This window comes from Anabrus simplex, chromosome 7 (assembly GCF_040414725.1).
Source record: "Anabrus simplex isolate iqAnaSimp1 chromosome 7, ASM4041472v1, whole genome shotgun sequence".
NCBI lineage: Eukaryota > Metazoa > Arthropoda > Insecta > Orthoptera > Tettigoniidae > Anabrus > Anabrus simplex.
Window position 1 is genome coordinate 59,637,911 of NC_090271.1, and position 24,439 is coordinate 59,662,349.

Below are 24,439 nucleotides of genomic sequence, written 5' to 3' on the forward strand. Positions count from 1 at the left end.
GTAACTGCTGCCTCCTTATTCGTAAAGATGGAACTCCCGCTTCAGCCAGTAGGCTGGGAATGGGACTGGTACAGAAAGCTCCCTTTGCCAGCCTAACTCCATTATGATGAACACTGTATAAAAGGCTCAGCATAGATTTTGATGCTGAACCATAAGCTGCACTACCATTGTCCATTCGGGAGAGTACCATTGCTGTGTAGAAATGTAGCAGCACCGCACGGTCAGCCCCCCACAAAGTGCCGCTGAGAAACTTAAGCATGTTAAGTCTCTTCATGCAGGCAACCTTCAGCTGACGATGTGGGGTTGCCATGGTAGTCTCTTATAAATGGAGACGCAGGAATCTGTAGGTGTCTACCACTGGTAAGACACTGTTATGCAAGCGGAGCTCTGGTTTTGGATCCACAATCTGATGTCGACAGAAGTGTACAACTGAGGTTTTCATTACTGAAAATCAAAAACCATGCTGCAGGGCCCATCTGTCGACTCGGTTAATAGCTTGCTATAGCTCTCTCTCAGCAAACGCCACCCTTATGGAGCTATAATGTAGAGCTAAATCATCTACATACAGCGATGGAATGACTGCGGGCCCAGCAGCGGCAACTATGCCGTTGATGGCGATTGCGAACAGTGTGACACTCAGTACAGATCCCTGTGGTACTCCATTTTCTTCAATGTAATATTGAGAAAATGCATTCCCTACTCGGACTCAAAAGAGCCGGAGGGACATGAAGTTCTCAATAAACGTTGGCAAATTTCCCCGAAATCCCCACTGGTGTAGTGCTGAGAGAATCCCATATTGCCAGGTAGTATCATAAGCTTTCTCCAGGTCAAAAAACACAGCGACTAGGTGTTCCTTCTGGAGAAAGGCCTCCTGAATGGTGCTCTCCAGTCTGTCCAGATGATCAATGGCAGACCGATGAGAGTAAAAACCACACTGGTAGTTAGACAAGAGACTTTTCCATAGCCCACACAAGACACTGGTTAACCATCCTTTTAAATAGCTACAAAGGCCATCAGTAAGGCATATTGGCCAATAACTGTCCTGAAATTTTTGATCTTTACCTGGCTTGAGAATTGGTATCACAATTCCCTCATGCCATTGAGATGGAAACGCTCCCTCACTCCATATTCTATTGAATAGGGTGAGAATATCCTTGAAACATCGGTCACTCAAATGCTTAAGCACTTGATTGTGGATTTTGCCTGGTCCAGAAGACATATCTCTGCATAGCGCGAATGCACTCCGCAATTCCTGCTCCGTGAAAGGCATGTTATAGGAATGTGAAGTGCTAGAGGTGAAAGAGAAATGATGTGTCTCTGCCTTGCACTTTATTGTTAGAAATGCAAAGTCGTATCTCCCAGAGCTGGACGTATCTGCGAAATGTGATGCGACATGGTCTACAATGACTGCAATAATCGTAATTATCTCTCCATTAATGGAGATTCCGGGGACTGAGAGCAAGTTCTGTACCCCGATAATACAGCAGAGTTTTATCCACACTTCTGATGATGGAGTATGTGCCGTCATGGAAGACACATACTTTTCCCACATAGCTTTCTTCCTTTCTCGAATAAAAAAATGGGCCTTTGTGCACAGACGCCTAAATATGATATGATTGGACATCGTAGGATTCTGGCGATAATGCTTAAAAGTCCGTCGGCGATCAGGTATGGCTGCTACAATTTCATCGGTCCACCAGGAGACCTATTTCCAGTGAGGAATACCGAACAAGGAAGGAATTGTTTCCTCTGCAGCAGCCAGAATTCCAGTAGTAATGGAAGAAATATAGTCGTCAACAGACTCCAGCATATCATCGGCCATCACTGCGCGTTTGCAAATTCTGGCCAATTTGCCCGCCGAAGTAACCAGCGCTTGGGTACTACTTCGGACTGTCTTTGATTCAAGAGAGTCCCTATCACAGAGGTCATCGTGCCACCATAGCAGGGGAACTAGCCTACGGCTGCACAAAGTACATCCGGTTGTGAGAATATGCCATGTGCCCTTCTGAAAAGTGTCAGTTCCCCTGTGTTAAGCACGCAAAGATCGAACTGGTTGATCAATTGCTGGAGCATCCTCCCCCTAGCACAGGAAGATGGAGAACTCCAGAGTGTGTTACGGGTGTTCAAATCCCCCAGCAAGAGAAAAGGAGGAGGTAACTGAGCGATCAGATCTTGTAGTGCTTGCATGCGAAGATCTTAGTCCGGTGGAATGTACACATTGCACACCGTTGTCATTACTGGCAACAGAGTACGAACTGCAACTGCATCTAGCTGAGTACGGAGTGGTACTTAGTCGCTGAAGATGTCGGAGCGAACTAGGGTACAAACGCCCTCAATCGCCGCACCATCTTTGGAATAAAGCCAATATCCTCTCATAGTCGTGTCATGTCCAGGTCTCAAACAAGATTCCTGTATGCAGACTATGGAGGCCGCAGAAACGCTTGTCGGTTGACGTAACTCAGTTAAAAATTTCATGATGTTCCGTATTGAACTGTATCACAATTAAATTGAAATAACAAATAATGTGGTTCAACCTATTCGATACAAGTAAATAAGAAATGTAATGTTACATTCTTATTTAATTATAAGCGGAAGTGGTACCGGTTTCGACCACCAATCTGGGTCATCATCATCTGAATAAAAATACAAAAACAATGCATAAGAAAACAAGGAATTAAAGGATGAGTCTTTCACAAAAACTGTTGAAGAAGCAATATAAGATAAAGGGGATTAGCACTGCATGATTTTAAATTGTAAAATCTCGAAGAAGTAGAAGGTCAGTCACTTATATGAAGTAAGGCGCAATCTTCTGAAGAGTAGCACAACACAAGCAATGTTCGCCACTGTGTCTCAAAATATTTACAATTTGTGACTTTGGACTGATAGTATCATCCTTTAATTCCTTGTTTTCCTATGCATTGTTTTTGTATTTTTATTCGGCTGATGATGACCCAGATTGGTGGTCGAAACCGGTACAGATTCCACTTATAATTAAATAAGAATGTAACACTACATTTCTTATTTACTTGTATTGAATAGGTTGAACCACATTATTTGTTATTTCAATTTAATTGTAACTCAGCTAGGTGACAGTGATAACTATTGTGCCATTGTGTGATAGGTAGTGCAACAAAATTAGCACAATTGCTTGCCCTTCATTCGGTTCACTACCTCCCAGTTTCCACCGTTCTTGTCATTATTGTCATCACCGTCCACGATGATGAGTGGTTCAATCTCCATCATCTCCTCAGAAGAGGGAGACTCTGTGGCTGGGCACTCCGTAGACAGTGATCTTATTGATCCTGAGTGGTGGACCTTCTTCCTGGGAGAACTTCGTTCCCCAGAAAATGATCAAGTAGAGGGACATCGTGTTTCCTCACTCCTGCCCACCATTTTCAAACATTTTGGAGGAGGGCTGGCAGATGACTTGCCAGGCTTTTTTTGGGATCCCAGGACCCCTGATCTCATTGGAGGTTTCTTCTCCAAACGTTTAGGGGAGTATCAGCTATTTCCAATGTTAAATGGCTAACATTAGCATATAGCAACCTGTTCCAAAATGGCTGCTGTGAATCTCGCTTTCGAGGCAGAATTGCTCTATTTAGATCTTTTACAAAACAATCCTGATCAAAGAAGAGTTCAGCGACGTAATGACTTTGAAAAAATGACGGATGCAGAATTTCTTCATAGATTCAGGTTATCGAAAATAGTCGTTGCTAAGGTTGTTGACGAAATTCAAGTGAGGTTGAAATATCCTATGAAGAGAAACTTACCTCTTTCTCCTATGTTGCAGGTACTGATAATATTACGATTTTTTGCTACTGGTTATTTTCACATAATGGTCGGAGACAATGCTGGAATTTCTAAAGCCACTGTTAGTAGAGTTGTTTGTCAAGTGTCTGCAGCAATAGCAGCCAAGAGAAGGAGGTATATAACATTCCCTTCAGTAGAAGAGCGTCAGGAAATTATCCGCAACTTCTATGAAATAAGCCGTTTTCCTGGTGTTTGTTCTAGGTGCAATAGATTGCACACATGTAAGAATCCAATCACCTGGAGGCAATTGGGCCGAAATATATCATAATCGGAAGGGATATTTCTCTGTTAATGTTAATGTTCAGGTGATTAGTGAGCCTAACCTCCAAATCAGGGATATACTTGCTAGGTGGTTTGGTTCTGCACACGACAAGACAATATTTAATAACTCCCATATTGGAGCACAGTTTGAAGTGGGACAATTAACGAAGTGATTTTGTTAGGTGACAAGTGGACACCCGCCAAAAAAGTATCTGTTAACCCCATTGAAACCCTCGCGGACTTTTCCCGTGCCTCGTCCTTTTCTTTTATTGTCAAGCCATCTGTGCGCTTGCACTCAATAACTTATATATATTTACTAACTAATTCAATTAACAACTCTTTTTCGAAGGAGGAAAATTAGAACTACGATTCTGTTTCACTTCACGCGCCATATTTTACAGCTGTACTCAAACAAATGACAAAAGCACATTGGAGCGCGCTGTAAAACAGCATGTTCGTACCACTGCCTCCTTGATTCGCACCAGTTCGCAATATTGGGAGAGTTAACAGTCGATTAGTTAACATTTCACAAGAAAAGTTTGATGAAACGCAAGAAACCTAACAAGATGTTAAATTTTTAACTCCGTATTAACTAACTACTTGTTAGTATATATTTAACATGTGTTGATGAAACTACGCCCCAGAGTGTTAATCTCCTGGATCTTTCTCTCCTGCTTAAATGTAGGGCATTCCTTGGACCAAGGGGTGTGTTTTCCAGTGCAGTTAACACACTCTGGTGGTGGTATGCACTCCACACAGGCATGCGCCCCTTTTCCATGTGCCCCGCATATCGCTGATCCCTGTCAGCATGGTGAGGTGTGGTCAAACCGCTGGCAGTTGTAGCACCTCATAGGAGAAGGAAAATGTGGCCGAACGGTACGGGTGTACATGGATACCTTAATAAGTTTGGGCAGTTTCCCAAGACCAAAAGTTAAGATGAAAGTCCCCATGTTGTAGAGATTGTCACCGACAAGCCTCTTAAGACGTTTAATGTCAGACACACCTCTACGAGCGAGGCTCCAGTTAGTCATCATTGGAGGACTTAATCAAGTCCCTATAAAAGATAACACCTTTGCAGGAGTTAAGGGACTTGTGGTTCTCAATCTTAACTGGCACTGGCCCAAACATCATGGCTTCCAGTGATGCAATATTGATACAAAATAACTTAATAGCCAGTGATTTATCTCTGTCAGTCGAGCAGTAGGCCTTCCACACAGTAAACCTGAGTAAATCTGATTTCTGCTTTCATTTGAATTATCGTCTTGCGTCGCCAACTTTCCTGCTACCGGCACGTCATCATTCGAAAGGACGTCATCTTCACTGCCATCTCGTCAGCCATGCACTGCAATCAAGAGCATTCGAGGTACCATCTTTTTGAAACTTTTAAAACTAGTTTCGTTCCCAACTATAGAGTCTAAACAGTGAGAATCTATACCCAAATGGTTTCTGGAGATGGTCTCTGATATTCCCAGTTGGTGTATGTGTAGCAGAAGCTACTTCTCCTGAATAAAGCCATGCTGTAGAAAGCATGCCAAACCACCAGCTGGTAACTAGCATATGTTACGAGTTGTAATTTTGTTTGTAATACATAGTGACTGGAAGCATTCTTTTGATAACTTTGGCTGTTGAAAGCCAGACCCTTATTTTTAAATATATGTCATGCTTGTTCTTTACATTTATCACGTCATGATTTACCTGAACAGCTGTAAATGAGATAAGAGAGGCCGCATTTTTTAGGTTAGGTATGCTATTGCCCGGATAGTGCCAAAACTTCCATGACAGAAAGAATAAAAATAAATAACAGGAATGATTACCACATTTATGGATATCTACAGGTGTGGCGGTTATGTTTTATTACCGTAATGTTAAATTTTGTACAATCATTGTGTCCATTTTTCTATTAACACTTAGTATGTTTTGTTCGGTGTCTCCGAAAATCGTTGAAAGTGAGCGGAGATGTAAAATCAATATTATTATTGTTATTATTTGTTAGGTATATTGGTGAGTAAAATAATTGTTATGACTGGATTTTCATCACATTTTAAACCTACTTCTCTACAAAAAATATCTATATTGGCCCGAGTTACGAGATGTAAAACGATCACTTTGTTAATGATCTCACCTGGTATATTAACACCAACAACAGTGAATATTTCTTAACTAAAGTAAACTCATTTCCTCATCCCGAGCTGGTGCAGTTCTTTTTAGGCACACTCCCAATGGAGGGGAGTTACATCTGTCATTTTTACCATATATCAACCTTCCTGCCATTCGTAAATCTCTGGTAGTACGGTACTGGGAATCAAACTCAGTCTCCTGAGAATGGCAGCTAATTATGCTAACCATTACACTGGCAGACATTCTTAACTACAAAACACAGACATATAGCATGACTGATGCGTGCTTGCAATGTGTGGGTCGGACATGAAACTATTCACCTACTTGTGCGACATCCTCAGAACTGCAGTAGGCCTATGCTACAGAGGTGGACATTTCTTAACTACAAAACAGAGATGTACTGCAAGACTTTGACACGTGTTTTCATTGCGTGGGTCGTACAGACGAAACTATTCACGAATTTGTGTGATGTCATCAGAGTTGCAGTAAGGCTTGTACCTGCTTCAAAGCAGAATTGTTGTTCTTCTCTGACAAATTATGTTGGAGGGTCTTGTATACGAGATTTATTTTTTTAATTTTCTTCATTTCGAAAAGCCGGGGGAGGGGGTCTAGTACGCGAAGGGGTCTAATACACGAGTAAATACGGTATTTCATCATCATCATCATCATCATCTTCCTTCCAAGTATTGGGCCGTGTGTCCTATTACAGTTTTGCATTTTTCTTTTTGCAAGACTTGAAAGCAATCAAATGTCCTTCCGACAGGTTGCTAGCCTGAAGGAATAAATACGGTATTTATTTATTGTACATAATAGTATGACATATTGTGAATGCAATATTGTGTTAATTTGTGCAATTATATATGATTCTTACAATAGAGGAGAAGGTGTTTGTTGTGGAACATTAATTCTGGTCGTACGGAAATGGGCATCAGAATGGGCCGAGGTTATTCCATTTTAAAGAACAGTATGAGGAGTGATTTAATAAGAAGGCACCAAATAACAGAACAATGTTAGCTATTGTTGACAAGTTCCATCATATGGGATCAGTCTTATGTCACTGAAAGAGGACAATAGGGTGCCAACGAGAATCATTGACAACTTCTCCAACAGGTGATACAGCCCCCAAAATTCAGATGAAACTCCGTTTGAGAGATTGGCCTATTCGGCAGATGTTTAAAGAACCAGGTGGATTTGCATACTGCATTCAAGTTCCTCAGTGAGAAATAAAAGGTGATGAGGAAGTCCGATTCCAGTATTGCAGCCGAGTGTTGACCATGACATATCAGGATCCAGATTTCTTCTGCAACATATAGTTTTACGATAAAAGCCATGTTCCAAACCATTATTCTCGTCATTATTCCGTATTGAAAATAGCTATATCACTAAGTTTGCACAAGGAGTAATGTATTGAATAGGTGGTACAATAAATTACTCCTTGTGTAAACTTAGTGATAAAAGCCATATTTAGCGGGCAAGTTGGCCGTGTGGTTAGGGGCGCGCGGCTGTGAGCTTGCATCCAGGAGATTGTGGGTTTGAATCCCACTGTCGGCAGCCCTGAAGATGGTTTTCCATGGTTTCCTGTTTTCACATCAGGCAAATGCTGGGGCTGTACCTTAATTAAGGCCACGGCTGCTTCCTTCCAACTCCTAGGCCTTTCCTATACCATTGTCGCCATAAGACCTATCTGTGTCGGTGTGACGTAAAACCACTAGCAAAAAAAAAAAAAATACAACAACCATATTCACCTTGATAGCTACATCAACCAAAGAAACTTTCATTTTAGGGTTTGAATTGTCTGAAGTCTGTACAGAAACCACTATACAGTGCGCGGATTACAATTTGGTGCACCATATCCAGTCAAGGAATATTTAGCCACCTCCACCCATGGAATAAAAATAAATGGCCAACTATACCAAACAATATGTTTTGTGGATGATATGGCCCTCATAGCTGAAACTGAGAAAGAGATAGAGACCTTACTAAAGAAATTGAATGATCTACTAATACTAAAATGTAACATGAATGTTAACAAAACAAAAACCAAGATAATGAAATGTACTCCGGGTGGTAAACAGGATGTTAATGTCTGGTTGGAAGGAGAAAAAATGGCTCAAGTAAATCAGTTCAGTTATTTGGGAAGCATCATTGCATCTGATGGGAGGTGTGAAAAGGACATCCGTTCTCGAATAGCCCCGGCTAAAGAAGCTTTCAATAAAAAAAGAAGCTTGTTGACCTCCAAGGCAATATCCCTATTAGTAAGAAAGCATTTCATTAAGAGCTTCATTTGGAACATTGCGACTTATGGCTCTGAAACCTGGACTCTATTAAAGGCTGATAAGAAAGAAATAGATGCATTTGAAATGTGGTGCTGGCGACGAATGTTATGAATACCCTGGACTCACAGGCTAACAAATGACAAAGTTATCAAGAGAGCTGAAGAAACCATCAGTCTAGAGAAAATGATCATGAAAAGAAGATGTAGTTGGATAGGTCATTTACTCCGGCATTCATCATGGTGCACCACACTGTTTAAAGGGAAACTGGAAGGAAAGACTAGAAAAGGATGACCAAGAGCTGGGTTCCTCAATGGCATTAAAGGGCAAGGGCGATGTCCATATCAACTAATCAAGCAGCTGGCTCAGGATAGAAGGTCATTGGATGAGGACAGTCGTGCTACCCATCAACCATCAAGTTGAGGAGAACGAGAGAGAGATTTCATCAAACAAGGTGCACAGAATCCAAAAACAGTGGACCAGGTAGTCTATAGTATGGTTGGGCAGACCGGAACAGTCAGTTGTTCCGGAACATTAGGAGCTTGAGGTGGAGTGTTTCGGTACAGTGTGCCGGCACACGGCACAGTAACTGCGTGGTAGAGAGAACTTCGTGAGGCAACTTGACATGCTCCACATCAGTGGGAAAGTGCTGTTGTACCGGACGTGCTGTGTGTAGTTACGACCAGGATAAAGCTGTACGGAACGTGAAGTAACAGTTGGAACACTGAAATTTGCGCCCGATAATCACGTTCGTGCAAGATTTGTGGCGTTTTTGTAGTGCCAGAAACTTACACATCCAACGACAATGGGTGCAGCAAGATGCAGCTATGGCCCACACCATGGGGGAGTCAATTATCTTTCTGCACCATCACATTGGAGATTGCCTCACTTCTTGTGAAACTCTGTTCCCGTATCCTTTCTGCTTCCCAGATCTCAAGGCCTCAGATGCCTACATAGGGAGATTTGAAAAGAATCAGTTTTCAAAACAGATGACCCACCTATAAATATTCTGGAATTATGTGACAACATAACATAATTTTTTGTGTTGCTACACCTACCTTTGTTCATTAGCATGTTCAATAATCTTGAGAAATGTTATGAATAATAAGTTGAAAAATGGAGTGATAGGATGGAGAGGAATAAATTGAGATGGTTTGGACATGTTATGAGGATACCATAACAAGTGTTGGAGGCTAGGATAGAGAGAAAGAGGGCAAAAGGGAGGCCCAGAGGAAGATGGATAGACTCTGTCAAGAACAGTATAAGAAAAAGAAGACTGGACTGGAATATGATTACTGAAGAGAAGTGGTGGGAGGAGAGGCAGTGGTGGAGAAGTGCCATCAACATGCCAACCTGGCAGGAGCTGGACAAGGGGAAATGAAAATGATGGTGATTGTTTCTTTGCATATGGTTCAATGTGGACCTGAAGTTATGATGATGTTTTACAATAAAATTAGAAGAACCCTCATATAGAATGGTCTGACATACTAAGATGACTATATTATGTTAATGGTGTTCTGCAAGAAAGATATATTTGTCTATCACAGGAATCAGACCTACAGTTAAAACTCAAGAAATACATTAAACATAAAAGTTTAAGAACAAGTGATAGAATATTGTTACTACTTATATATTTACCCCCTGTCATCACTCTTGTCTTCTCTTCTCCTTCCAGTTCTTCAGTACTGTAATCTGATTCAGAGTTGGACTCTTGCTATTCTATATCATCCTCACTGCTGTCTACATTGTTCAAAACAGATCTTTTCAAGCCCACTTGTGATGGACCAAACATTAGCATGTCTGCTGGTATCACTGCATAGTTCTCATTATTTTACATGTTGCTATACCCTTTCTATAAATACCATATATACATGAATAATCCCCTCATACTGATTTTAGGAAGGGGAATTTTGAAAAAAAAAAGTTTTTTTTGTACAGCTGTATTAAATATATATATTGGAAACCATAAATACTACAGTACATTAAATTATAAAATTAAGAAACAACTCATTGCATCATAATCTTCATAGTCCAGTGGCATTTCAAAGTATACTGGCATCTGGTCTGCATTACCAATTTGTAAGAATAAATACATATTTTTCTGGTACAAACTGATAGTCTGTGGAAATTCACAATCTTTTCTTCATAATTGGCTGGGAGATATTGTGCAGTGATAATTTTTCTATGAAAACTGAACTTATTTGGTTCAAAAACACACGAGTCTTACTTGGCTAGCCTTATAACCCATAATTTTTAACTCATTTGCTATTGGTATAGCTTTCAACTCACACATTTCACTCATGACCACACATCTAAACTCTCCCTTTTAGTCATTTGCATGTCTTGTTTTTTATTTCTGGAAACTTTGTTTTTTTTTTTTGTCTACACAATGCCTGACAGTTTTTGTTTATCTATTCAGACAAGATGACTTTTACTTTTCCTCCAATCACGTACTACAACTTTCGTCGAAATCATACGTTCTTCGTGGAGTGTAATTACGAATTTACACTGCCTCTTCAATATGTGGAGCTTTTTGTTTCTTTATTTTTTTGTTTTTATAACTATGAACAAATTATAATGAGAACCCACACCAGCTATCCTACACACATGATACATATGCTTCTTGCTTGTGGTGGGAACAGAATTGGAGGGAAAATTATCCACTTCCAGATTTCTATACGTTAGGAGCACTGTACCAACCTTGATGCAAATAGTACTCACACCTCAACTTCTTGCTGTTAAATTTTGAAAAAAATATGCATGAATTATTCATTTATATGCAGTAATCATTTATTAACAACTACATCAAGGACTAATAATAATAATAATAATAATAATAATAATAATAATAATAATAATAATGGTGTGTGCCCTCCAGAGAGGACTGGTGCAGGTCTTTTGAGTTGACACTTTGTATCGAACCTGAGTCTGTGAGGATGGGGGCCCTATCTAAAATGAATTCTAATGTTGAAGGTGGCACAAGCACCTAGTCCCCAAGCCAGAGGAATTAACCAATGAAAGGTAAGATTCATGACTCTGCCAGGAATTGAACACTGGACTCCTTAGATCAAAGGCCAGCATGCTAATCAGTTAGCCATGGAGTCAGACATCAAGAACTTAAACCAGAAAAGTCTTTGCTACTTGTAAGCAAGCAAGTTTATAATTTTATGTGATTTGATATTGTGATCAATGCGTGGATTTTACATGGAACAAGAAAGATGGGATTTTTCAATTCAATAATCTTGCAGTGACCAGGATTCAAACCATGGCCACCTTGGTAAGAAGCCAGCTATAATGTCACTCATCTATTTTGCCTGCTCCTGCTTACAGTTTGGATTCTCTTACCTTGTATTTCTTCATTGTTAAGAATCCAGTTGTAAAGATTTTCTCTTTCCTGGATATGGACGAAGTCTCTTTCTTATGATATTATCATGTATTTGTTGCTTATTTCAGAGCCATTGCTGAAGAGCTGCAACAGGAACGTGGGAAGAAAGCCAAGGGCACTGAGAAACACGATCTGTGGGGAGGTGGCCTTGTGATGCACACTAAACCATGGGTCAGAGCACGGTAAGTTTTTATTACATAAAGACCACGCCTTATGCTTCATTCAGTCAACAAAAGGTAACAAAAAAGGTAGGCCAAATTTTCAGGAAAAATTCCTCACGTAGAAGAAGAAAATATTATTCCATAGGAAAGCAGCACAATTTGTTCTGGGTGATTTCTGCCAAAGGAGTAGTGTTACAAAAATGTTGCAAACTTTGGGCTGGGAAGACTTGGAAGTAAGGAGATGAGATGTTCAACTATGTAGTATGTTTCAAGCTATAAATGTAGAGATGGCATAGAATCACATTAGTAGGTGAATAAACTTGAGCGGACCTTCTAAAAGTGGGAAAGATTATAATATTAAGATAAAGTTGGAATTCAAGAGGCAAACTGGAGCAAATAATCATTTAGGAGAGGAGGAGTAAAGGATTGGATTAAATTATGAAGGGAAATGTTTGATAAATTTCCAAGTTCTTTGAAATCATTTAAGAAAGGACCAGGTAAACAACTGATAGGGAATTGGCCACATGGGCAACAGCACTAAATGCAGATTGATTGAAGTCCAAAAGAGGAATAAAGATGCTCTGCTTATTTAATGCATTGTTATACTTTGAATCATATGTTTTAACAACCGACTGGGAATGCATTCATCATGTAATTTCACAATACAGATGCCACCCAGGAGCCTTGCTATATTCAATGTTGCATTCCAACTATTTTTTCTTTGCATTCTGTGTTACAAAACTGTAAGTAGATGGGTGTAAGTCCAAAGTTTTGTCACCCCAGAGTTTAAAACAGGCCTTGCAGGTGGAGGTGGTGATGATTTTTAAGAGGAAGTACAACTAGGTGGCTGACAGATTCCTTTATCTTGGTGCTAACTGGGATCTATTCACTTTACCTAGTTTTAGATTAGAATAAGATTTAATTACATTCACATAGATCTCTAAGAATAATTTATTATACAGGGTTATTACCAATGACTGAAGCGATTTCATAAATTCACTGTAGCTTCATGAACTGACATATCGTCATGAAACTCAACAGTCATGTAGACAAATTCAAAAAGTTTTGGTCTGCTGAAGTTGCACTTCAGATTTCTGCAACGAAAGCGCAGCAGCAGTAAGCAGTGTGCAGTGAGACAAGATGGCGACAGGAGCCGAGAAAGCGTCTGTTGTGCTTGAAATGCACTCACATCAGTCTGTCATAACAGTGCAGCGACACTTCAGGATGACGTACCACGAAGATCCACCATCTGCTATGTGGTATGTGCAGTTTAAAGCTTCAGGATGCCTCTGTAAGGGGAAATCAACGGGTCGACCTGCAGTGACTAAAGAAACAGTTGATCGCATGCAGGCAAGTTTCACACATAGCCCACAGAAGTCGACAGAGAGAGCAAGCAGAAAGCTGAACATACCACAGCCGACCATTTGGAAAATCTTACGGAAACGACTAAAGCAGAAGCCTTACCGCATACAATTGCTACAAGCACTGACTCCCGATAACAAAGTCAAATGCCTTGAATTTTTGGTGTGGTTGCAACAGTGTATGGAAGAGGATGAGTTTAGTATGAGATTGTCTTCAGTGATGAAGCAACATTTTTTGTTAATGGTGCAGTGAACAGACACAATGTACGAATCTGGAGGGTAGAGAATCCTCATGCTATCGTGTAGCACATTCGAAATTCACCGAAAGTTAATGTGTTTTGTGCAGTCTCACGGTTTAAAGTGTACGGCCCCTTTCTCTTCTGCGAAAAATCTGTTACAGGACACGTGTATCTGGACATGCTGGAAAATTGGCTCATGCCGCAACTGGAGGACAGATTACATAAAATCAGCTTCATGGTCCGTATCGCACTTCAATAGATTCACAATTAAGTATTTAATTTATTTTCCACCTAGTCGATACAATGATTGCTTAAGGCAATTTTTAATGGTCAAAAGTGGTACATGTTTCGTATATTATCAACATCTTCAGCCACATAACACTGTTTAGATGAAAAAATATATAAAATTGACAAAGTAATGCTTTACTTCCGTGCTGTCCTCCAGTTCACAATTAAGTATTTAATTTATTTTCCACCTAGTCGATACAATGATTGCTTAAGGCAATTTTTAATGGTCAAAAGTGGTACATGTTTCGTATATTATCAACATCTTCAGCCACATAACACTGTTTAGATGAAAAAATATATAAAATTGACAAAGTAATGCTTTACTTTTCCACCTAGTCGATACAATGATTGCTTAAGGCAACTTTGTCAATTTTATATATTTTTTCATCTAAACAGTGTTATGTGGCTGAAGATGTTGATAATATATGAAACATGTACCACTTTTGACCATTAAAAATTGCCTTAAGCAATCATTGTATCGACTAGGTGGAAAATAAATTAAATACTTAATTGTGAACTGGAGGACAGCACGGAATTCATTTTCCAACAGGATGGTTCTCCACCCCACTTCCATGGTGATGTTTGTAAATTCTTAAACAGGAGATTGCCAAACTGGTGGATTGGTTGTGGTGGAGTTGATGATCAGCAATTCATGTCATGGTCTCCATGCTCTCCTGAATCTAACCCCATGCAATTTCTTTGTGTGGGGTTACATGAAAGACTCAGTGTTTACACCTCCTCTCCTGACAAACCTGTGAGAGCTGCGAGCTCACACGAACCGTGCATTCAAATCCATTGATAGGGACATGATATGCCGAGTGTGGGACAAACTTGATTATAGGCTTGATGTCTACAGAATCACTAAAGGGGCACGTATCAAACATTTGTAAACGTCAAAAAAAAAAAGGTTTTCCATGTGTATGCAAAGCCTCTGCTATAATCTAGTAGGGTTCTCTTGCGATTCTTGCACCAGGAGAAGTGATATTTCTCACAGAACTGATCATACAAACTACATAAACAGTCTTTGTTGGGTTCATGGTATTCCGTATTCTTGCATATTCTGTGGTGAAATCCATGTATCGCCAGCCTTGTCAGTGCAGAACGCATGTCGTGGTTTTCTTTTGTCCATCCTCTATCAATCATGGCATCTGTAGAGTAGAAATTTTCTTCTATTTTCATCCTCTTGTCTTGCTGGAGGGTCAGTAGTTTCCTCTCTTGACTGGTTGATGGCAGCATTAAGTGACATCTCAAGTCCTCAATGAAGGTTTCTCTTGCAAGTTCATATGCAAGCCCTGGGGCGCGTTTTTTGCTATTCCAAGGGCTCTTTTAAGGAAGCGGGCTTTTAATTTTTCTATTGTCTCTAGACCTTTGGAAGTTAGGAATTCCCAGATCAGTTCCAAGCCGTACGTGATAACTGGTACTATTTTAGCGTTGAGCAGAGTCATAGCTGTATTCAGAGAGAACTTCATTGTATTCTTCAGATCGTACATGGCTCTTATTGCAGTAGTTGCTCTTTCCCTGACGTGGATCCTGTATGATGTTCCTGTTGTGTGTAGAGTTAGTTCTAAGTATGAATGAATTTACCAGATCTATTTGTTTTATTCGTAGTAATATCTTGTCTTCGGATGGTTAACTGCCCTCTTACAAGTAATTAAACTCATGTTTGTTCCATATTAAAGATAACAATAAGTAAGATTCTATCAGAATAAAATTGATTGTAGCCACCTGTTCAATACAATTCACCATTTGGGGTGATTAAATTCTAAGTGATGTGTATATACTACATAGGTACATGTTTCGCCCTGTTTTTGGGCATCTTCAGTTTATTGTCAATCTTAAGGTCAAGACCCAGGTTTTGTTTGAGTTAAACATTTGGAACCAATATATACAAATATGACCTTATACTAAGAATCTGCCAAAGAAAAAGAACCTTGGACAAACATACTTTCTACATACTACTAACCTAACGATTCATCCAATGATGAAGAGATCCAATTGTTGCTTTGTACAGTTTGTAAATTATTAGATAATTTTAAATGTATTCATGTAACAAATTTTGTTTTAATTGAAGTTACACATTTTTATAATTTTTGTACATATCACCTCAAGTAAGGGCCCCTTTTTTTATTTTGTAAAAAATAGGAAGATGTACTTATCCCGTCGTTTATCTCTACTTTGTTTTGTGATAAGAGGTTTCCTTGTTTTCTGTCATAGAGTCCAGTTTATTCATCAGTATGTTCCTGTCTAACATATCGAATGCCTTTGTAAAGTCTATGAAGACTGTATAGTACAGTATTTGCCTTTGTGGTGTCTTAAGACACTGAGGGCCAATTCAACCATCTGCTGGTAAAGTAGCTGGCAGCTGCCCAGGAGGAAAACTACCTAGGGGTGTAAATCAGCTGGTACTTTGGCTAGTGTGCAACCACTTCCGCGCAAGTGCTAGGTAGCTACCCGGAGCTAGACACTGATCTACGGGGTTGGCTAGACTGATTTTCAGCGACTTCTTGCTTTCAAGTGTGGTGCTATCTATTATTAGATGTATTAAACTCATTTCAATTGTCTTATTTTTCTGTGCTTGCATCTGCTGATTATCACCAAAAAATCTAATAAGGGGAGTCTTAAGAATTATGGACAACAATTAATGTCAAGCTTTCATGATCTTAATCTATGAGCTTCAAAATCAATACCTAATTAGGATTAAAATCTCGAGATTACATTTTCTTATGCCAGTTATAACCTGTCATGTAAGGCACCGTTTTTGGAAAGTATTTTCGTAGTAGATTGGTCAAGTCGCTCGCTCCGTAATAGAAGGTACGCAGGATTTTTTGTCTTTTTAATATACATTTAAAAATTTATTTTTGTTCCCTGCCATTGTTCTTAACTCTCTTTTATGCACTCCCACTGTATACACACACATGTAGTGGTTAGTGTGATTAGCTGCCATCTCTGGAGGCCCGGGTTTGATTCCCGGCTCTGCAACGAAATTTGAAAAGTGGTACGAGGGCTGGAACGGGTTCCACTCAGCCTCGGGAAGTCAACTGAGTAGAGGTGGGTTCGATTCCCACCTCAGCCATCCTGGAAGTGATTTTCAGTGGTTTCCCACTTCTCCTCCAGGCAAATGCCGGGATGGTACCTAACTTAAGGCCACGGCCACTTCCTTCCCTCTTCTTTGTCTATCTCTTCCAATCTTCCCCCCCCCCCCCCGCAAGGCCCCTGTTCAGCATAGCAGGTGAGGCCGCCTGGGTGAGGTACTGGTCATTCTCCCCAGTTGTATCTCCGACCCAGAGTCTGAAGCTCCAGGACACTGCCTTTGAGGCGGTAGAGGTGGGATCCCTCGCTGAGTCCTAGGGGACCCTCGAGGTTAAACAGATAAAGAAGAAGATATACACACACATCTTCCTTATGGACTTATTGCCTTTGAGCATTCTATCTGCAGGCTTCTGTGAATTGATTAAGTATCTCTACGATCCTCTATTTGCAACTAGCTCTGTGACCTTGTTTAGTTCCACCTGCTTCCATTTATTGATAATGCATTTCATTCTAATGTTAACTTTATAAAAATAAAGTTGGAAGGTACTGTAAATTTAAAGAACTAATAGGGGTAAATATCCATTAATAGGAAGAGGAATTTGGGAATGGAATAGTTTCCAATTTTTTGAAATAATTTACAAGAAGACTATGTAAACAACTGATAGGGAATCTGCTACCTGGGCGATAGTCCTATATGCTATATTAATCGTAACATCACTTTCTGTAAGTAGCACACATATTAGTAGACATAATATTGTGATTAGATTAAACATTTTAATGAAATATATTATTAACAAAAGAAGTATGAAATGAGGCATACAGATTATACAATGCTAATAAAAATAAAAAGTCGCCATAAGACCTATCTGTGTCGGTGCGACGTAAAGCCCCTAGCAAAAAAAAATAAATAAATAAATAAATAAAAATAAAAAAAGATTCGGCATAATGAAGACTCAAACCTGCATACCTCGTATTATGAAGCAAGCGCTGTAGCCATTACGCTACGAGGGTAGTAAGGATACATACACTAAGTTATACCTGGTGTCTGAAAACTGAAAAAGTAGAAATTTAAAGCCCATTTGAAATGATTTCTAAATAGGTTTTGATTTTATATCCTTTTAGAGTTTCTTTGCGAAAGCTTGACGTATAAAATGTGTTCCCTACGTTACCGATGCTAGAGGCTGGTGTGTCCGGTGCAACTCAAGGGAAGCATTAATGTTCAAAATCCTGCAATACAATATCGATCACTGTTATGGTATCATGCTTTTTCCAGTATAGAAAGCTAATTTAAGTTGTATGTCACCAGAAATACAGCTAATAATGTTCAGCTCTCAAAACTTGCCCGGCAGGTAAAGTCTTACGTAAATGATTTTACGTGGAGGGCAAGTTACGCGCTACTTTACCAGTAGGTGGTAGAACCGGCCCTCAGAATGTCTTCTTATAGACATTTTATAGCCTGTAAGGTTGATTGTTTCCTTCAAAATCTGACCTGATGCTCCGGTATTTGTTGGTCAGTGAAGTTCGTTAGTTTCTTTGTTATTATACTGGAGAAGACTTTGAATATATTATTCTCTAGAGCAATCCCTCAGTATGAGTTTGGGTTGTCAGCTTGTCCTTTTTCTTTATATAATGTCGTTATTCTGGATTCCCTCCAGTCTTCGGGGATTGTTCCACTTTCTAGACATTTGTTGAACATTAAGGTCCATATAATTGCAAGGTGTTGTGCTGATTCTTTCAAATACTTCGTTACTTATTCTGTCAGGTCCAGTTGCTTTTCTGTCTTTCCTGCTTCTTATTATTATTATTTTTCTTCTTCTACACTGATGGTAGTAAATTCATGGTTGTATTTATATCTTTCTTTGTTGAATGCTATTTCTATGTTTTCTTTGCTCAGTAGTTGATTGAAGTGTCTTTCCCAAACTTGTATGGGAATCTGCTGGAGATTTCATCAAAAGCCTTCTTAGAGCAATGAAAGGGTCTTACTTTCCCGAAACTGTGTTTAAAGAAGCATGACATACCTCCTTCTAGTCTCTCTCTTCCTTTGTCTGTGGCATAAGAGTGAACTACATAGAACAGTGGTTCTGTGAGAAAAGTCTCAGTGGCTATTACAGTGTCTTGACCTAACCAGAGATCTTCTGGTGCTGAGTTCATCAGGGTTTTGAAGCCTTTCACATTCCATAACATGAATTTCAAAGTCACCTTAGTCTTCTTTCATGGTTCTCCTAATAGTGGATCAATTGCTTGTATTTGTTATTAATTTAGGCTGTGAGACATACTCCGATGTTGTATGGCCTCCGAAAAATATACTGTCTCACGAGAACTCCTTTGGGTCAGAAGCTAGGTTGACTTATTGTTTCTAGTTGCATGCTTCACTCCCTCCTTCATGGACAATTTGCCTGGGATTCCACCATCTTTTAGGTAACCCACTAAGTCTTCCTCCCTCGTTTGTGGGTATACATCCACGTCGAGCAGTGTCTTTAGTGGGTCATTTTCAGTCTTTGTTCCAATGATCTTTGGTGGTTGTAGGGGTCTGTTTTTGACTACATCGGTCCATGTGTTTTCTCTGCTTGTTTTGTTATATTCCATTCCTTGGCTTGGAAGCACTGATTCGGTCTACTCTAGTTTTTTTGTGCTTTTGAAGTTTCCTGATTTCTACTGTATTCTTCTCTTATGCTATTAATATTGATTTCCCCACAAGAGGTGCTATCTTTTCTGTTGCTCATTTCATGGTTGTTCTCTACATCATGCTGGAGATGGTATTGGTTTGTTTTTCTGGAAATGTGTGGTGTCCTTGGTTTGGTTACATATCAGATGTAGCTGGTAACATTTTGATATAGGAGCTGGATACATTGAACTAAACTTATGGTACACTGTGCAATCTGAGTGTGTAGCAAATAAAATCATGTGGTACTTTGTCAAATGCCTTTTCAAGATCAGGAATGCAATGTGGAGTGGTTTCCATTTCTTTTGGTGGCGTTCCATTAGGAGGCATGCGGCATATATTTGCATTAACCGTTCCTCTACCTTTCATAAAACCACATTGGTTTGAAGTGACCTCAACAGTATCACAAAGACACGTGTCCAGGACATGTTAAAAAATCTTCATTGCGTGGCAAAGCAGGCGGATTGGTCTATAATTGGAGCAGTCGCTGACATCACCTTTACCTTTTCATATTGGAACTGTAATGCTGGTAAACCAGGTGGGAGGGGCTTCATTTTCATCAGTGATTTTATTGAACAGATCTGCCAGAAACTCAGCTTCTTCAGGCTCAAGCAGCTTCCAAACTTCAGCTGGAAGGTCAACTAGTCTGGTCGCCTTTCAATTTTCATTTTGTTGTTTTCAGCAGTGATAACTGGAGCTGGTCCAAGCACAGATTTCACCATTGATATTGGTGGATGCAGAAATTCCTCATTACAGATGGTCTCAAAATGCATCTTCTAAAGTCTAAGAATCCCATCTGGGCTTCGCAGTAGTTTCTGGTTTTCTTCCTTTATGGTTATGACTTGCCCAATATCCTATGCAGAGCGATGGCGATACTTTGCTAGCTGATAGATCTTTTTAGCACCCTCTGGTGTGTCCAGCTGATTGTAGACAGCATTGTAATGGTCCTCTTTTACCATTGCCACCGACTTCAGCTGTCTGTGCTTCTGGTGATCCTCGTCGAGTTCTGACGTAAGCCAGGTCTTGTAGGTTTACTTTATATATCACTAACAATTTTAATTGAAATGCATCCATTAAGACGGGGGGTTTTTTCCAAACTTTTAAGGGAGAAATTGGGGTGCATTCATTATGCAAATAATAATAATACTCTAATCATATTGAAGATGGTTACAACATTTGATGTAAAGAACTGCGGAAGTAAAAATCCAAAGAGAATTTTGGTACACATGCTAGTTGTGAGAGAAAATGTAGTACATTTCATGACTGCATATTCTTCTTCTTCCTGGCCTTTTCCTCAATTTAATGGGAGTTGGGACTTGGTGAGGATTGGGCCCAGTTTTATGGCCAGATGCTCTTTGCACAGAAAGTCAAAATAGACATACAGCTTCTTTTTTCTCATGTTCCCATTTCCATATTGCTTTTGGGTAGTGCTGTGTATGAAAGCCTGCCACTTGATTCTGAAGCATGGTCCATATGTTTATATACTACAATCTGTGTCTGATGAGAAGTCTTATAGGTATGGCACAAGGAACAGATGCTACAGTCTTAGCTATAAACATCAGTTGTAACAGACAATGCGAGCTCTGTGAATCAATGCATATTCATTATCAAACTGTTCTTTATTGGTACATACAGTAAATGTGTAACTAAGGCACAATTGCACTAGCACTTTGCAACTTCATGACACCACCTCAATTTGCAAGTCACTGTGGTCAGAACAAATATTTATTGTCAGGCCTTGAGATTTGAGTTAGGTGCATGCATCCATGCAACTTGTCATCAGATAACCATAGTATTAATTGTGTTTCATGAGGCAGAATTTGATATTACTGATGGTAGTCCATTAAAACAATATTTTTCTACAGTTTAAGATAGATAAATCTATGTTCTTTCTTATTATGCATCTGTTTTCTTGTTTGGGATATTGTCTGGATCCCATTGTATCCCCATGATCAGTTTGCATAAAATTGAAAATCTGTGATGACGGAATACATGAGCTTCAATGAAATTTGTTCTGTTATTTTCTTTTCAGAGCAAGGAGAGAATTCTGGGAAAACTTAAAGCCAGCATCTGGCCGGCCATACTGCCCATCTTTGTCTCACCCAGACAACTGGGGAGTGACTGTTGGCAGCGATGTTCTCAAGCAACAAAAAGAAGCCACGACGAAGGAGGAGATTGAAAAGCTGGTATCATTCAAGAAGTAGCAGTTGAACCTCCAAATGAAGTATTCTCACATGACGTATTTGTGTGCAAAGTGAATGTGTGACTGATTTTTCTTTCTTTTCCTTGAAACTTTTTTAAATAAAATTTGAAAATAAACTAGTTATATACAAGATAATTAATTTTATTGAATCCACACTGCTTCTTTACTACAATGATCTGAATAACATTACACTATCTGATCAAAAGTATCCAGACACCTACTCAAAACTATCTTCTACATGTTCCTCAGATATACTGCCTATCCACCCCATCAAGGACCTTCATGTCCTGTACAGAGATAACTGTGCTTTTTTCTTTTTCTAGTGCACATTAACAGGTGGGCACTTGGTCTTTACTACAACTCAAACCCTGTGGGGAAAAACTGTCTTCCACGTGTAAGAACATCTCTGCGAGAATGGCATATCATTCTTCCTACAACACTGTAGCAAGTATATTTACTGATGTGGATTATTGAGGTCTATATGTGGTGGTAGGGGTGATAATTGTTTTAAGAGGAAGTACAACTAGGCAACCATCCTCTATTAACCCTTACCACTCGTCTGTCGGGGGAGGCCTGACATTATGATATTCCCTTTCCAGTCGCATGTCGGGCAAAGCCCGACATGACATTTTATTGCCCACCATCTTTTAGCAGACGAAATACATGATGCTATACTGTTCTGCCATCTTTTGGTCCAGCGTGGAACTTTTAAAAGTCTAGATACAACCTGACAATCGGTGAAAAATCTGTTATTTAGATGGCAGTGTAGCCGTCAGCTGTATCCAGTCCACTTACGCACGTGAAGGCTCGAGCGATAGTAAACAAACATGGTCAGAGAGAGAGATTTATTAAAGAAATAAATCATCCATCCTCCAATGAGGGTGACCATTTGGATGTGGAATACAGTTTCAGTTTCAATGAAGTTTAAAAATATCAAGAAATTAAAATTAAATTGTTGATGTTGTTATCTTCTTTTCTTCTCCAGGGTTAGTGGGGGAGGAATGTCAATCACGTTCTCAGATACAGATGGAAATGAATGATTTGCGGAGAGTCCTTCAATATCTGTATTACTATTTTTTCTAACTCGCAGAATGGGACTTTAAAGTTTTGTAGGATGTTTGATGTCTGACTAGGGAGGGTGCCTCTTGCTCTGAATAGCAGGCCTCTGACAATAGCTGGCCATACACGGACAGAATTTTTTGCAGGCCTCACCTTTGGGGCCAGATCCGACAGACCGCCTGCCAGGCGTGACCTTCAGAGACCCGGCCTGCTGCTCGCCATCAACTGTGACACCAAGCCTGTCGTATTGTGCAACATAATCTCTCAACATTCCAGACTCTCCCGTTAATGGCATGATCCCTTTGTTCTCAGCAGACCAAGCCTCATCCGCTGGCCTTTCAAACTAGTTTGAAATCCTTGGCGGTCGGGTCTGCCGTACTTAGAACTGTGCGATGGACATCGAAGCAGACAGTGTCCAGAGGAGAAAAAAAAAAATTGCTGTTGCAGCTGATGGAATGTGCATTTTGCTATACCAGTATGTTAAATCATGCAAACAGAAAAATCGATCGAAGTGGATGAAATCATGGATAGGAGAGCGAGACAGCTTTAGTCACATGAGTCTGATACAACACCTGAGATAAAATGAACGGGACGATTACAAGAATTATTTGCCAATGGACCACAGCGATTATGGTATGCTGTTAGGTAAGCATGTACCGGGCGAGGGCTGTGCGGTCAGGGGCACGCGGCTTTGGGCTTGCATCCGGGAGATAGTGGGTTTGAATCCCACTGTCGGCAGCCCTGAAGATGGTTTTCCGTGGTTTCCCATTTTCACACCAGGCAAATGCTGGGGATGTACCTTAATTAATTAAGGCCATGGCCACTTCCTTCCAACTCCTAGGCCTTTCCTATCCTATCGTCGCCATAAGACCTATCTGTGTCGGTGCAACGTAAAGCAACTAGCAAAAAAATAAGAAAAAAAGTAAGCATGAATGGATTTTTCTCATTATTACGTTAAATGTTTGATCTGTCTCAGTCTCATCCTTGGCTTTGACAATATGAAAGTGACTGAGGTATGAGCGATGCTAGTAATGCCATTCGTTATGCAGCCAGTCCCTGGTATGAATGGTATGAAAATATAACTCATAGGGTCAGCTGGTGCGTGCATTTCAGTGAGCTTGGCAGACTGATATGCGAGCAACTTCTGACTCGGTGAGGAAAGCAACGGGAAGCTACCTCACTCCTCATTTCCCTAGTATGCTTCTTCAGTGATGCCTAGGCTATGACAGCTGTTGGCATAGCTCTGGAGGATCAAACCAACCTTCGAGCTGAATACCAAAAATACACAACACATATACAATGACTTGTTTACCGGGCGAGTTAGCCATGCGCTTGGGGTGCGCAGTTGTGAGCTTGCATCCGGGAGTAGTGGGTTCGAATCCCACTGTCGGCAGTCCTGAAGATGGTTTTCTGTGGTTTCCCATTTTCACTCCAGGCAAATGCTGGGGCTGTACCCTGATTAAGGCCACGGCCGCTTCCTTCCAACTCCTAGCCCTTCCCTAACCCATCGTCACCATAAGACCTATCTGTGTCGGTGCAGCATAATGCCACTAGTAAAAAGAAACTTGTTTTGCATAGCTATTACTGGA

General features: G+C 40.1%; 1 protein-coding gene across 1 annotated transcript in view; it reads left to right on the forward strand.

The window, feature by feature from the left end:
• The window catches only part of LOC136877241 (betaine--homocysteine S-methyltransferase 1), a 37,727-nt gene extending 15,801 nt beyond the window's left edge, over window positions 1–21,926 (forward strand). The window contains exons 7-8 of the mRNA XM_067151100.2: window positions 11,916–12,029; window positions 21,621–21,926. Coding sequence (XP_067007201.2) covers window positions 11,916–12,029; window positions 21,621–21,792 — 286 coding nt within the window. The 3' untranslated portion in view covers window positions 21,793–21,926. The remainder of the gene's footprint in view (window positions 1–11,915; window positions 12,030–21,620) is intronic.
• Window positions 21,927–24,439: the final 2,513 nt, after the last annotated feature.